The sequence below is a fragment of the Drosophila albomicans genome, chromosome 3 (genome assembly GCF_009650485.2).
Source record: "Drosophila albomicans strain 15112-1751.03 chromosome 3, ASM965048v2, whole genome shotgun sequence".
NCBI classification, from domain to species: Eukaryota; Metazoa; Arthropoda; class Insecta; order Diptera; family Drosophilidae; genus Drosophila; species Drosophila albomicans.
The window spans coordinates 33,201,885-33,217,208 of record NC_047629.2 but is presented as its reverse complement, the minus strand read 5'-3'; the positions used below and the strand labels follow the sequence as shown (position 1 = coordinate 33,217,208).

Here is a 15,324-nt window from a genome sequence, read left to right as displayed (position 1 = left end):
TTTGTTTGTCGTCGTTTCGTTGTTGAGCATTGAGTGACACACATTACGTATACGTAGCGTATACGTATACGTAGGTGCCATTTCCATGTGGCAAAGTGCCTGCTTACACAAGACAACAATCGACAGTTTTCAAATGACACAAATTTACAGCAAATCACAAAAATAATTGTAAACACAAATACATATTTTGTTGTATAATTGAAAGAGAATAGAAATTAATAACAACCAAGTTTATTATTATTATTATTTCGATGCGGAAGCATTCAGAATATTTTGTTTCGTTTCGTTTGACTTTCGTTTTGGTGGCCAAGCAATATATTTCCAATCGCACGAGAAGCTCGTGTATAAAAATACATTTTCAATGTCGCACACACGAAAACTGTGTAAAAAGTAATGTGGGTGAGGTCAATACGGCCATTATTAGAGAGGGTGGGAAAGGAGGGAGGGAGGGGGAGGAGAAGGAGGACTGCAGCTACGTCAGCTGGCAACACAGTGGGCAACGAGCCAAGTATCCCAAAGCTGCGCGGAAGTGAGCCAAGTGGCAACCAAATATAATTATACAGCGAAGCCAAATGGCAAACACAATTTCATAATAAACTCAACGATGATGTGCGCATCGACTGAGGGGTGACCTTTTGTGCCTCTTTTTGTGGCACAACTGAAACACACTAAAAGCCGAAACGAACGAAAGTGAAAAGCGCTACTTAAAATTAGGTTAGTTGGGCGGCTACAAATGTAAAGAAATCGATTACACTGCGTATACTTAACACACACACATATTACATAAAAAAACATAACGCATACGCCCCGCTAGCAAATTGCCAATTATAGGCAACCACACTCTCTCTCTCTCTCGCTCTCTCTTTCTGTCTGTCAACGTCCTCCAATGTACGTGTGGTCGCCCTTGTCCTTGTCCTCGCCGTTGTCCTCTCGATTATACAATCCTTGTAACAAGCTCGCACGCGCCAAACATGAGCTGAGCTCACTCTCTCTCTCTCTCTCTATGTTGTTGTTGTTGTTGTTGTTTGTTATTAGTTGCTTTTGTTGTTGTTGTTGCCAACGCATGCACATTTCACAATGTCAAAGCTGTTGTTGTCGGCACCCGCATCCTTGGCCCTGAACAAGAACTTGTCAATTGCAGCAGCTTTGTCCTTTGCCAAACAGTCGCAACCTCAACGCTCCTTCTCTCACTCTCTCACTACTTCTCACTTTATACAGATTTTTAGTCTACTTCTCGCTTTAAACATTCTACTTTTTCGTGGATTTTCCTTTTGTTTTTCTCACTTCTTTTCAAGCTTTACTTTTGCAACTTTTTTTTTTCTCAGTTCTTTTCAGACTTTACTTTTGCAACTTCCATTTTTTTCTTATGTCAACCTTATCGCTGCATATTCCAAAGCCAAGTTTACTTTTCCATTTGGCCAACAAGTGTGGTAATTTGTTAAACAAAGAACTATTTGGCCTTGAACTTGGCTTGGCTTGCATATGCATTGGTCAAAGTATGTTAATAGTCTGGGCAAACTATTGGAAAATTGCAGTCAAATTATCTAAAGCAATTCACAGACTGCCTGCTGCCCTTTTTTACTACATCGCTCACTTTCACCTCTTCTTCTTCTATACCTTCTATTCCCTTTCTAACCCCTCTCTAAACACCTCTCTCCTCTTTCAATATAAGGCATTTGCATTTTGCAGTTGACGCGCATGAACCTGACATTGAACGTGAATTGTGTGCGGCTGGCAATGAAATTTTCTTCGAGACTTCCGCTTGCCCCACCTCCCCCTTTTAAAGAGGCGGGAACTGTTACGAGCATGCATGACCCAGGTATGTCAGGCAAGCATTGTTGACTGTTGCTGGAGGTCAGGTCAGGGCCATAGCACTTGACATTTTACCGATGTCAGCTCATAAATAAGTGAACAGCGAATGCTTTTATTTTGTTTAGGGGGGAATGGGTTAGTGTGTCATCCTAATTGATTATGCAGACAAAAGTATCACACAAAATATAGTTGTCTACTATTTCATTGACCCAAGTCCCGAAGGCATCTGCGCAAGCGCAAAGCATTTAGAGTTAAGTATACGCCGTGTTTGCCACGCTAATTTAGGCGCGAAAAATCGTTGTGGGCGCATAAGCAAATATAAATAGCTAGCTGGGTATAAATAGCTGCAGTTCAAGTTGCAGTCCTAGTCTCCCCACCCCCTCCCCCCCCCCCCGTTTCATCTCTTGCAATTCCAGTCCTAGGCGAAGCGTGACGCCAAACAAAACGCGCAAAACTTGCTTGCGAAAAACGCGGCTAGACTTCGCTTCGCGCTGATTTGTATTTTTAGTCGTTGACAATATCAAGGTCTTGGCTCTGTTTTATTGTTTGTATTGCAGACTTTGCTCCTCTCTCTCTCACACTCTCTCTCTCTCTCTCTTGAGCGAGGATCGCCACCACAGACACAAAAGCCAACGACTCTTGCTTCTGGGTCAATGGCACTTGGCTGCCACAACTTGCTGCAGCAAATCTCCCGTCTCCCGTCTCCCTTCTCTCTCTTCCTCTCTCTGTCTGTCTGCTGGTCTCCCTTTTGCAACCAGTTCTTTTGTGCTGCTGATCCAGCTAATAAGCAGACACATTCTGCACTTCGCTTCGCCTTCTTCAGTCTTCTGCCTGCCTGCCCTATATTGTGATTGGGCGCTTCAACTTCAGTTGCTGCCTGAGACTCGAGTTGGGGTCTGGCTTGATTTAACGCTTCTTCGGCATGATTTTATGCATGCTATCTGCTGCCACTTCATTGCCCCTTTTCCTGCTCTTCTACCCCAACTCGATGGCTGCTGCTGCTTTTCCAAAGTTCAAGGTCTTTGCAGCAGCAGTTCATCGTCGACGTCGACGTTGTCTGCGCAGATTTCACCACAATGTGCCTCCTTTTTTTTTATATCTCTTGATGCTCTTATAAAGGAATTTTTCAATCTACATGCCGTTGTAATAAAATCTATATAGTTTATATAGATTTGCATGCTGAGCTGCATCTATAAACAGCTCTGCATATAAATTCTTTGCTCTATATAAATATATCTACTATTTGTATATTATATTTCTTACTTTCACTTCGAACTTTTATCTTATCAATTGTTGATTCCATTTATCATTCAAAAAGTTTTCGAAGTGTATCACTTCTTCGGCATTTTTCATAGCTTTCGATTTCCATTTTTTATATTTGTTCATCAGACCTTTGTCTGCTTTGATTTTGAATTCTTTTCTTTTGCTTCTTTGCCTTCGCTCTCTATATTTTAAATTCGCCCTTTTTTCTCGCTTGTTCTGCTCTGCTGGCCGCTTTAATTATTTGACTTGATTCAAGTTTTATACATCATGCACATATAATACATACATTTAGTTGCACATTTGTTTGTTTGTATTGTCTGTCGCTCTCTCTGTCTCTGTTCTTTTTCTTTTTAGACTGCAATTTGACTTTCGAGCCCCACTTATTCGCCATGTAATTAAGACGTTTCCTGTTCATGACCTATATGTGTTATTTGATGAGCCTCAGGGATTGTCATAATGTGCAGCAAGTTCCCTTTTCAGAAAGGGAAAATATACAAATGAAAAATGTATTTACACGAGATATTTGTAAGATATTTATATAAAATTCCTCAAGGGTTGTTGAAGATTAAGAAACTCCACAATTTTTACTAAACTTTTACTTTCTACGAATGAATTCTATGTTATATAAAATTTGTGATATCCTTAGAAAATAATTCTTCACAAAAAGCCAATGCCAATGATAGAGTTTTTCTACAATTTTTACTGCTTTTTCCTTTTCTACGAACCTATTCTATATCTAATTTATAATCTATGATTTGCATTATATTTTTTTCTATGTACATATGTATATACTAATATACATATATATATATATATATATATATATGTACATATGTACATATATATGTAAAAACAAGTAAGAAAGCATCAGATGAGGGTGCTTGATTTTAAAATCATTTTTACCCATTTTTAATGAAAGCCAAACAGTTCGGTGTTATTCTTAAAATATACAAAATTAATATACCAATAAAATACCAAAACATGCAAATTACACATTTAGTATATTAGTAACTAAATATGTAATTTGCATGTTTTGGTATTTTTTGGTATATTGATTCGGTATATTTTAAGAATAACAAAAATAGCAAAATTACATATTTAGTTACCAATATACTAAATATGTAATTTTGCATCAAAATGCATTCAAAATATACCATAGAGTACCAATATATACCAGACAAAAAAACTGTTTTTTACATAGCTTTTACAATTTGTATCTGATCTCAAGCCTAAGAGTAGAGAGTAGATCTGAGATGCAAGATTCATTATAAAAGCCGCTAAATTGGAGACGTAGTTATATAAGAAAAGTAAAAGCAGATTTGAGAATAGGCAGATTAATAATAAATAAGATAAATATCTATACCAATAAATAAATGTATGCACTGAGATTTATATAACAGATAAGCATAAATTAGCTCAAAAGAAAGAATTTGGAAAATTAAAGTTGATACCATATAAAAGGCTAATAAAACGATTCAAATTTACTTCAACATGTTCTATATTTTTTTACACTATCCAATAGTGAAGGGTGTATTAATCACTTCTGGAACCCAATCCGCTGCTCCAATTAGAGAAACGACCTTGTCTAATGTGCGGCCCTTCTCAAATACAAATTGTATGACTGGCGTTCACATGTGTATGAAAAAAGCTGCGTGACTTTTTAGAGGCTATCAGAGAAAATGTGAGCCACATTTCGCGATGAGTCAATCGGAGGGCCAAAGAAATTTTAAACTTTTCTCCAATGACTCAGCATTGACCTTGTCGCGATGCTCGCAAAAAAAAAAAATAAAAACGAGCAATAAAAACTAAAATGTGTTATAGCCGTAATTGCCGTTATTCAAATGATAATCAATATAAAGCAAAAAATAAATGTAAAAAAAAAAAAATCATATAGAATAAATTAAGCAACGTCTGGGATTACAAAAGACCTCGTAACGTAATTATTGCTTGGGTGGCCTAGAGGCAAGGTCCGTTACTCAACCTCGGTAATTGAAAACGTACTTTACGCTCTCGCTCTCGCTCCCTCTCTTCCTAACGGTTATCAACAGAGCGAGAGAGAGAGAGTGAGCGAACGCGATTGGCATGCTGTTGTGGATGCTATGTGGAACTCGAGTTCATCACGTCACAATCTAACTGCATATCATGTAACTGTAATAAAATTCGATTTTCGCTAATTGTCACAGCCCACATAAGTACGTGTGAGTGTTTGCTTGTGTATGTGTGTGTGTGTGTGTGTGTGTGTTCACTCTCAGCAATGCAGGAAGTGTGTTGATTTTTACGTTACGTCGCCTGCACTTGTCTTTGCATGCTCTATCTCTTTCGCTCTCGCTCGCTCGCTCTCGCGGCAGCAGCAGCAGCTAAATAGACAGCAAAACATTTGTTGCTTTTCAGTGTGTCACATTTTGTGTTTTTGCTTTGCTTTGTTGTTGTTGCTGTTGTCGCCTTTTGCTTTTATTATTACTCGTATTATTATTGTTGCTATTTCTCTTCCGCTTCTAATGCCGCGTTTGCCGCGTCACACGTCAAATGACCTTGTGCTTCGTTTTGTTGTTGTTTCTGTTTCTGTTCTGTTTGTTTTTTTTTTTTTTCTTTTATAGTTGTTTCTGTTTTTGCTTTTGTTGTATTACGCTCCCACTTGTAATTCGCATTTTATACTCGTACATTGCACATTATATAATTTTTTGCTGCCTGCCTCAAACGGGTTTTATTTGTCCGCTAGATTCTAGCAGCTTTTAGCATTTAGCTAACTGTTTTTAAGGCTAAATGGCTAAGCAAACGCTTGAAATCTAAGCAAATAAGTAACTGTAGAGCAAAGTGATCCTCGAGACTGCCCATTAAATGCTCTAACGGTAGACTATGATCATTTTCGAGCCATACTAAATATAATGTTATAATCTTTGTAACCAGAAATGGATTTCTAAGTTCTAATAATAATAATTAATATAAAATTATGAATTACGTTATAGAAAAATTTATTTCTTTTTTAAATTTAGTTGGAATTGAAAGTTGTGTAGAATAGAATTTGAAACAAGTGATCATCAAAACGTTAAATACTTTAATCAACTCTACCAACAATTTATATACACGATAGTGATTACTAGTAATCCATATCAAACATTATATTATACATATATATTGTACTATATACGTAAATATAAATCAGATTTACACATAAAACATAACAATAATAAACATAATATATTTTTCAATTCTTTTTGAAAAGTATACCGATTTGAATGGAATTGAAATATATAATGTATAATATACATACGTGGCAAGCAAATTTGTAATAATATTTATAATTCCATTCAAATCGGAATTATTTTTAAAAAAGAATTACAATATTGTGTTATATTTATTATTGAAATATAAACAAGAAAGAAAGCTACAGTCGAGTGTGCTCGACAGACGGACACGGCTGTTGATGCTAATCAAGAATATAAATACTTTATAGGGTCGGAGATGCCTCCTTCTACCTGTTACATACATTTCCTGCCGGCACAATGTTATAACACCCTTCTCCCCTATGGGTAGCGGGTATAAAAAAAACCAAAAGTTGTTATTCCTATTCAATATAAATTGTATAAGATTGTTCCCCTAATATTATTATCATAAAATTAAGAATAAAAGAATATTACGTATTCGCACCGCATTCTACTAAAATCTAATCAATTCAATAAATCTTTCGTCTATATTAGAATTACATATGTAAGTGCTCGTTGCATGCGACAATCTTTTGTTAACTTAGCACATAGCATTACACCGTTGAAAGCATATTTCATGCTTGTTTATTGGTAATTATTAAAGTATAAATATTGCTGCTTATAATACAGTTAATCGCTTTTCAATTAAATGTATTATGCGAGTACGTATTGAGCATTCACAGTTTGCATAACCCCAAGGCCTGGGCTGCTTACTAAGCACTGCAACTGTTATTCACGATTCCCTGTACTATGTATAATAAATAGTACGAGAATGGCACTATATATAATATAATAGCAGTATAGAAGTATATAGTATAATTATAGGGCGGTTCCATTATCAATTTATTTTCATTATTCGGCAAGTGCGCTAAACAAATTACGCCTTACGCTTATTAAGTATTATTAACTAAGCAGTTTGTAATCGGATTACCCAATCATTATGTAACACTCTCTCGCCAACAGCAGCAGCAAGTGCAAGGGCAACCAACTTGCACCTGGAATGCCTGAGAGTTCGATATTTCAAAATTACTATATAGTATATTACTATGCAAGTCGATGACTCTGCTGCCAGTTAATTAAAAAGCAGTCCAACTATGGAAATTTTCTATTTTTATAACTGCTTAGTATTGATTCTTTGTTGCGGAAAACTTTACTTATTTTATATTAAGAAATATATTTGTAAAAGACGAAAATGAGGCACTAACATTTTAAAGAATTTAGTTTTATAAAATTCTTTTTCTTCAAATTAAATATTTTAACACATAAATGCTCCATTTTCTATTAAATTGAAATGTAATTAAATTTACTTAATATATCTATTTTAAGTAACAGATCTTCTTTTAAATAAATTATAGTTCTATGCAATCTATTTTAAGTAATAGATTTTCATAAACATAAATTATAGTTCTCTACAACTAAAATCAATCAATTAATCTCAAATTGTTATATTTTATTACGTTGGAAAATAAATTGATTGACGCTCACTTCACTTTAAAAAGTGATTGCAAAACGAAAAGTTGAATAAATTACAATTGTATTAATTTGTAATTGAGTATTGTTAGTGTTCGCACATTCCTCGAGCTCAATTTTAACACTCTTTAATCGAGTCGAGTGCTAATTAAGTTTGTGACAATTGCATTAAATGTGAAGCGTTGAAAAATGTTCGCAATTCATTCAATACTGCAATTATATCCCGTCTTTGAAATGTGTATAAAAGAGAGTGTATTCATTTAATCGAGTGTTATCAACTATGAGATACCAGCCATCCATTTTTTCAATAAAAGCAGGAAGTCCGGTATTAGTTTTAAAAAATACCAAATAAATATATTGCCAAAGTACTAAAAAATACCAACTGCCAATTTTGAATAAGAGAAAAAAATGCGATACTCATTTTAAATTATACCAAATTAATATACCGCAAAAATACTGAGAATATACCAAATGTTATATTTGGTATACATAGTACTGCGTTCAAAATGTACCATCGAATGCAATATTTGGTATATTAATATAGTACTAAGTTAAAAATATACCACATAGTGCAAAATATACCAGATTATCAGCAACTAAGACTCATAGTATATACATTTAATGGATGCACAAAATTATAATACCCTTCTACACTATGGGTAGCGGGTGTAAGGAATGAATTGTATAATTTTACCAGCTTTTCATAAACCGCATCAAAAGATGCAGGGTATCTCTGAGTCGTGCTTACCCTCACTTGTTATGAATTACGTATTGCGGTCTTCTTCGAATGGAATTGTGTTGACAATTGTTGCCATTCGTGCGAATATCAACAATGAAATGAAAAATGCTTATAATGAACCTTACTCATATGATTATTAAGCCGAATTCAAACTACGTTCGAGCGAGAAAACATATCTATGAAAGGAAGGAGAGCGTGAAATGTGCGTCGTACTAAGCGAATGCCTTTTAATATCCATTAGATTAGATTGATTCAGAGATTGGTTGAGCTACGATTGAACAGGTAAAGGACAGGTAACAACAGATTGGCAGCAGCTTCCACTTTCACACCAGCAACAACGACAACAACATCGGCAACGACAGCGACCCATTTAAAGGCACATAAATCTATCAGAACACGATCTGCACCCCAGTTGGCCTTGACTTTTATTTACTTAACTTTTAATAAGCACAAACCAACAACAACAATAACGGGTAGCAGACAGAACAGACAGCACAGACTTGTTTATATACTATTAGTCAAGCGACAGTACAATAAAAAAGTAATAATAAAAAAATAAATAAAAAAAAACAATCTACTGCCCGACTGTCCATTTATATACATACATATATAAGTAGCATATGTATTATATATACTCGTTTGTATTCGTTTCCTATAACTGAGCATATTCGAGACATTTGTTCACGTCGAAACCGACAGAATGAAATCATTTGAAAGGCCGATGACGGTTTCACTCCGCACATTCTGCCACTTTTTTTTAACTGGGAATTGGGGGAACAGGTTTGCGTATAAATCGCACTTTTAATAGGCATGTGTATTAATCACAAAACAGCAAAAGCAAAAAGAGTTCTTATTTAAATATGATAATAGAATTACACTTCTGATGAACTCTATTTTTAGCGAATTTTCAGCTCAGTTTAACATAACTCCGAATGAAAGGAAAAAGGCGTCAATGGTATGCAGACAGCGCAGACAGAGCGGATACTTCATGGCAAATTACCAATGCAAATTTTGCTGTCACACAATAAAATATATAAAACAAATCACAACGAACAAAACAAACACACACATTTTTACAGCAGCATGTGCGTATACGTAATGTGAGCTGTGAGCTGTGAGTAGTGCAGAGTAAGCGTGAATTGTATTTATTGTATTTATTTAAAATTCAATTTATTAAACACAGTTCGAATTACCTACAAAACACCCATTGCTAAATACTTGTGGGCAATATTATGACAAACATTTTCTGCTGCGTATACTTGATATTAATGATAACTAGTTCACGTTGCATATGATTAACATACATCGACAAATTGTTTACTTTACCCTGTAGGCATACAGGGTATCTGCAAGTGGCAGCAGAATTTGTTATTGTTTTTTTGGGTGGAATTGTGAATTGAAAGCTGAGCGCCAAGTTTATTCCAGTTGAAGTTCAAGGTAAAAGCGTGAGTCCAAAACAGCAACAAAAACAGAAATAACAGACACGCAAAAGAATTATCGTATATACGAAATTAACACACAAACAAAAAAAGCACGCAGCCTTGACAATAACACCCAACCGCCAAGACAAAATACAAATAAAAATAAATAAAAAAGCGTGCGTTGGCAATGCACACGACTAAGCGATGCTCTGTAAAGTGGAAAGAGAAATGCACAAGAGAGATGAAATATGAATGTGCATTGCTGATAAAATTGTTGAAGAGAAATTGAAGCAACTTTTAGTTAAAGAAAAACATTTCATTGTCAAATAAAATATACAACATCAACACTGAATTTAAAGACAAAGAGAGAGTTAAGAGCAAGTGTGACCATACAATCAAAGTAAAGGATTTTTTAAACCTTAATACGGTCATGTTTGCTATGCTAATTGGCATTATTTCCTATTTTATTTACTCTTTATTTAATTGAGAAATAAAATACACAACATCGATTTAGTTTTAACCACACTGAATTTAAAGACAAAGAGAGAGTTAAGAACAAGTGTGACCATACAACAAAGTAAAGGATTTTTTAAACCCTAATACGGTCATGTTTGCTATGCTAATTATGATACTGGCATTATTTCCCATTTTATTTACTCTTCACTAAAGATTTGATTTACTTCAAGAAAGTATAAAATTTTAAAGGGAAATACTTTTACTTTGATTCTTATAGTAAAAAGTCATATATGAGTATTTGTTGGAAGCCATCAATCAATACGGATTTAAAATAATTTCTATTTAGAAATAGATCACACATTCTGTTATATTTTTGATAATCAAAACCCCCTCTGCTGTAGTATTCATAGAGTAAACGCAATTTCAACGCAAATCGAGTCGCAGCAGCGAGAGAGAGAGAGAGAATGGACCGGCGGCGTGATCAGGGGCAGAGAATGCGACCCCTGAGAACAATTTCAATTCCAATTTCAATTTAATATAAATAAATAATTTCGAGGCGCAGCTCAGCCACGTTCCGAATAGCGCTAATATCATTATGAATATACATTATATTATATATTTCTACATATGCCACAAAATGTATAAATACATTTGTATACAGATTTCGATAGAAGACAAAACTGATCGCTTAAGCAAATAAATCGAATTAGGCGCTAATTTGTGTTCCCGTTAGTTCAATGTTTTACAAGTTGTGCAATCGCATTTGTAAACTGAATGAAATCGAGTGAGTGCTAATCACTTCCGTTCATTTTGCCATTGTCAAAACATCATCAATGTGCCCATATCGAAATGGTGTAAGTATCACAATTTATGGTATGGATTGTTCATTAGTCATTTTCTGTGGCATTATCTAAATATCCGATCTGACCTTTGTGGTTGTAAAAACAACCGTTACCAACTCTACCTCAACTAATGTCGATTCGCTTGCTAAGGGTATAATCACTGTGTTACATGATATGCGACACATTGAGCAATGTTTTCTATGGCCTGATTACGTATACGTAACCAAGGTCAGGGTCAGTCTCGAAGGCATCTAACTGCAGCTATAGATGATGCATTTATTAATGCACTATGGCGGAAATGGGAAGCTGCAAAAGGTATAGTTATTACTGTCGAACTTTTAAGTTTGAATTATTAAATGTTGTGATTGTATTTTAAAACAAGTAATTCAAATAATACTCAACAACGATAATTTTATAAAACTAAAATGGTATTCAATTTTTATAATATAATAATAATTAGTAATACAAATAGTTATAACAATGAAATCAAGCACTTCAAAATAGAATTTGCTTTTAGTTTTATACAATTGACAGAATTCTTCAAGATACTTTCAAATTTTTAGTGCTGTCTAATTTTTGAGTTTGAGTTAATACTATTTTTGTCGCATAAAGACAAAATACAGTCTATTGTATTTTAGAACAAGTAAATCAAGATTGAATTCTCAAGCATTAAATTCTCAAATAACCAGTAAGAAAGCTACTGTCGAGTGTGCTTCACTGTGAGATACCCGTTACTTATTTTGAATATATATAATAATAAAAATACCAAATGATATTTTGGGTAAATTGATACAGAAAAGTGCAAAATATACCAGATTGCTAGCCAAAGCAACTAAGACCCCTAGTAAGTAGGCGTTTTTGCCATACAAAAGTATTTCTTTAATAACTTTGACAATTTTTATCTGATCGCAACCAAATTTTCAGAAATCATAAATACTATAGTTATTATTGTATATACCAAAATTTCGTAACTCTAGCTTGAAAATTACGCTTGTTATTCGATTTTTTTGATTTGCGGGGGCGGAAGTGGGCGTGGCAAAAATTTGAAACAAACTTGATCTGCGTGCAAACATAACAAATGCTGTCGAAAAAAAATTATAGCTCTATCTCTTATAGTCTCTGAGATCCAGTGTTTCATACGGACAGACGGACAGACACACAGACGGACAGACGGACATGGCTATATCGTCTCGGCTGTTGACGCTGATCAAGAATATATATACTTTATAGGGTCGGAGATGCCTCCTTCTACCTGTTACATACATTTCCTGTCGGCACAAAGTTATAATACCCTTCTACCCTATGGGTAGCGGGTATAAAAACGAAGCCAATGAATTCGATTATATTGCAATGCATCGAGTTGATGAATGTGCTAAATAATATATGTTGTGTTATGTTATGCAAATAAATGAGTTATTTACGGGCAGCAGAAATCGAAGCAGAACTAGAACCAGTTGCTATGCAATCGTTGCGTGTGTGACAAGTTGCATCCAGGGTCAACTACTTAATGGCAACACACACACACACACACACACTTTCTATATGTTTACAGTTAACTGTCTGTTGTGGGCAGATTTAAAGACTTACCTAGATCAGGAATTGAGCTGGAGGGTTCTTCTCCATTGCTGTTGTTGTTACTGCTGCTGCTGTTGTTGTTGCTGTTGTTGCTGCTGCTGCTGCTGTTGTTGCCGTTGTGATTGTTGGCTGCATGCTTAAGTTTCGGCGGTGGCGGCGGCGGTGGTGGACGCATAGCCGAATTGTGATTGCTGTTGTTGTTGCTGTGATGCGACGCCAACTGTTGCTGACAGCCATTGCTGTTGCTAGCATTGCCATTGCTGCTGCCGTTGCTGTTGCCACTGCTGCTGCTGCTAGAGACGATGGGCGCACGAAATATGTGCGCTGAGGAGGTCGAGGGGCAGGCAGAGGAAGAGGAGGCAGCGCTGCTTGAGCTGACATTGGCAATCGCTAAATGTTGCTGCTGCTGTGCAAGATGTTGCTGCTGCTGTTGCTGTTGTTGCTGCTGCTGCTGCTGTTGAAAGTGATTGGCTGCAATGACGTTGACGTGACGCGTGCTTGTGCTGACCACAAATTTGCGCGCCGCTGCTGTTGGCGGCGTGGCAGCAATGTATTGCTGTGGTTGCTGTTGCTGCGAATGTTGCTGCTGCTGCTTGACAGGTGGCGGCAGCGGTGGTGGTGGCGGTGGCGGCGTGGGCGGTGGTGCCAACGGCGGTGTCTGACATTGCTGCTGCTGATATTGCACATGATTCAGCGGTGGCTGCTCAACGTAGGCGCGTCTTGTGATCACCGGGGAAACGGGCGCGGAGCGGGAATGATGATGCAACGGCGGTGGCGACACCGAGAGACGCCGCACGCCGGCAGCACAGACAAGCGACTCCTCATACAAGCGACCATCGCGTATAACACGAACATGTTGCTGCTGTTGTTGCTCCTGTTGATGATGCAACGGCGGTGGCGAGTGCGCCAAACGTTGTTGTTGCTGCTGTGCATGTTGTTGCTGCTGCTGCTGTTGTTGTGTGTAGTGCGTGGAGGAGGGACTCGTCGAGTGGCGACGCTGCTGCACCGTCTGCGACTGCGGCAAGCTGCGCGTGATGATGATCTGCGGCGCTGTGGCACTCTCTGTGGCATACAGCTGCTTGCGTTGTTGCACGTACTCGACGCGTGGCGTCAGTATCACCTTCTGTGTGCCACCAGGTGTGGTGAGTCCCGTTGGCTGTCGCGGCGGCACCGTCTGCACTTGCACATGCGTGTAGCGTTGCTGCGGCGCTGATGTTGCTGTTGCAGCAGCAACAGTTGCTGGCTTATCCACTCCGTTGCTGCCACTGCTGCTGCTGGGCTCCGCCTGGCGGCGCTCCTGCTCCTCGAGGTGCAACAACTCGTAGTCTATGGGCTCCGTCTTGATCACTGGCTTCGCTGCAACAGCAGCCGCAGTTGTTGCTGTGGTTGCTGCTGTGGCATTGGTAGCTGCCGCTGCAGCTGCTGCTGCGGCTGCTGCCGCCTCCATGCATTTGAGTTTCTTCAACATGTTGCAGTATGTAAGGCGTTGTTTATGTGGTAATAGAAATGTAGAAATATGTTTTCTCTGTATGTGTGTGTGCGTGCTGTGGTCTCTTTTTTTTTCTTATTGGATTTAATCCTGAATCACTTGCTTTGCCTCTGATCCGCCTCTTCTCTCTCACTCACGCTTCTTTTTCTTGTAAAAATCAGTCTCTTCTTCTTTACACTTGTTGCAAATTTATCCAGTAATTTGTGTGTGTTTTTTTCTTTTTTTGTTTTACGGTATTATCAAAATGTTTTCAGCCTTCAAAGTTGCAAAGTTATTTTCCAAAATATAGTTAGAGATATATCTAAACTATATATATACGTTCTTAAATGTGTTTGTAGTATCCTAGAATTGTTGCTTACTTTGCTAGCGTTGCCCTTAAACCTGCCCAGAGCTGTATATCGATCTAAAGTTAATGAGGCTTTTCCGTTTATAATGAGGATGTTGTTTTTCTTTTCTTTTTCAAACGTTAAATACTAATAATACTTCTTGTTCGATCTTTCCGTCTCTCCACAGCAGCGTTTTACTTTTCTTCTGAGTATGTTATAGGTATTTTAAGTATCTGCAAAAATTCAAATTTTTCAGATTTATTTTTATTTTTCTTATTTTTGTTTATAAATATTTTAAAATAAAAAAAATTCTAGAAGTGTCTTTAGCATTCAGGAAGATATATTCCAAATTTCAAATCTCTAGCTCTTATGGAACCAGAGATTGTGGCGTTTAAACAGATGGACGGACAGACAAAATATGGAAATGAAGGTTAATCGCCAACAACGCTTTCAAACTTATTGTAAAATCCAAACTAAAAGTTAATTGTTGCTTGTTATATTCCGATTACTTAATGAAAACATCAATTAGATTGTGAAATTGTAATTTCCATAAATTATATCAAGTTTTCTTTGTGAACTTACATTTGTTTGATAAATTATATAAAGACCTGATTGATTCTTTGCTTGATTGATGATTGTTGATTGTTTAAAATTGTTGAGTAATAATATGCAAAAATATAATTATATTTATGTATATATATATATATATATATATATATGTATATATT

At 36.5% G+C, this 15,324-nt stretch overlaps 1 protein-coding gene across 1 annotated transcript in view; it reads right to left on the bottom strand.

The window, feature by feature from the left end:
* LOC117570216 (ecdysone-induced protein 75B, isoforms C/D) overlaps positions 1-15,268 on the bottom strand; it is a 110,580-nt gene extending 95,312 nt beyond the window's left edge. The window contains exons 1-2 of the mRNA XM_034251711.2: positions 15,179-15,268; positions 12,794-14,829 (exon numbers count right to left, since the gene is read on the bottom strand). Coding sequence (XP_034107602.1) covers positions 12,794-14,249 — 1,456 coding nt within the window. The 5' untranslated portion in view covers positions 14,250-14,829; positions 15,179-15,268. The remainder of the gene's footprint in view (positions 1-12,793; positions 14,830-15,178) is intronic.
* Between the last annotated feature and the right edge of the window lie 56 nt (positions 15,269-15,324).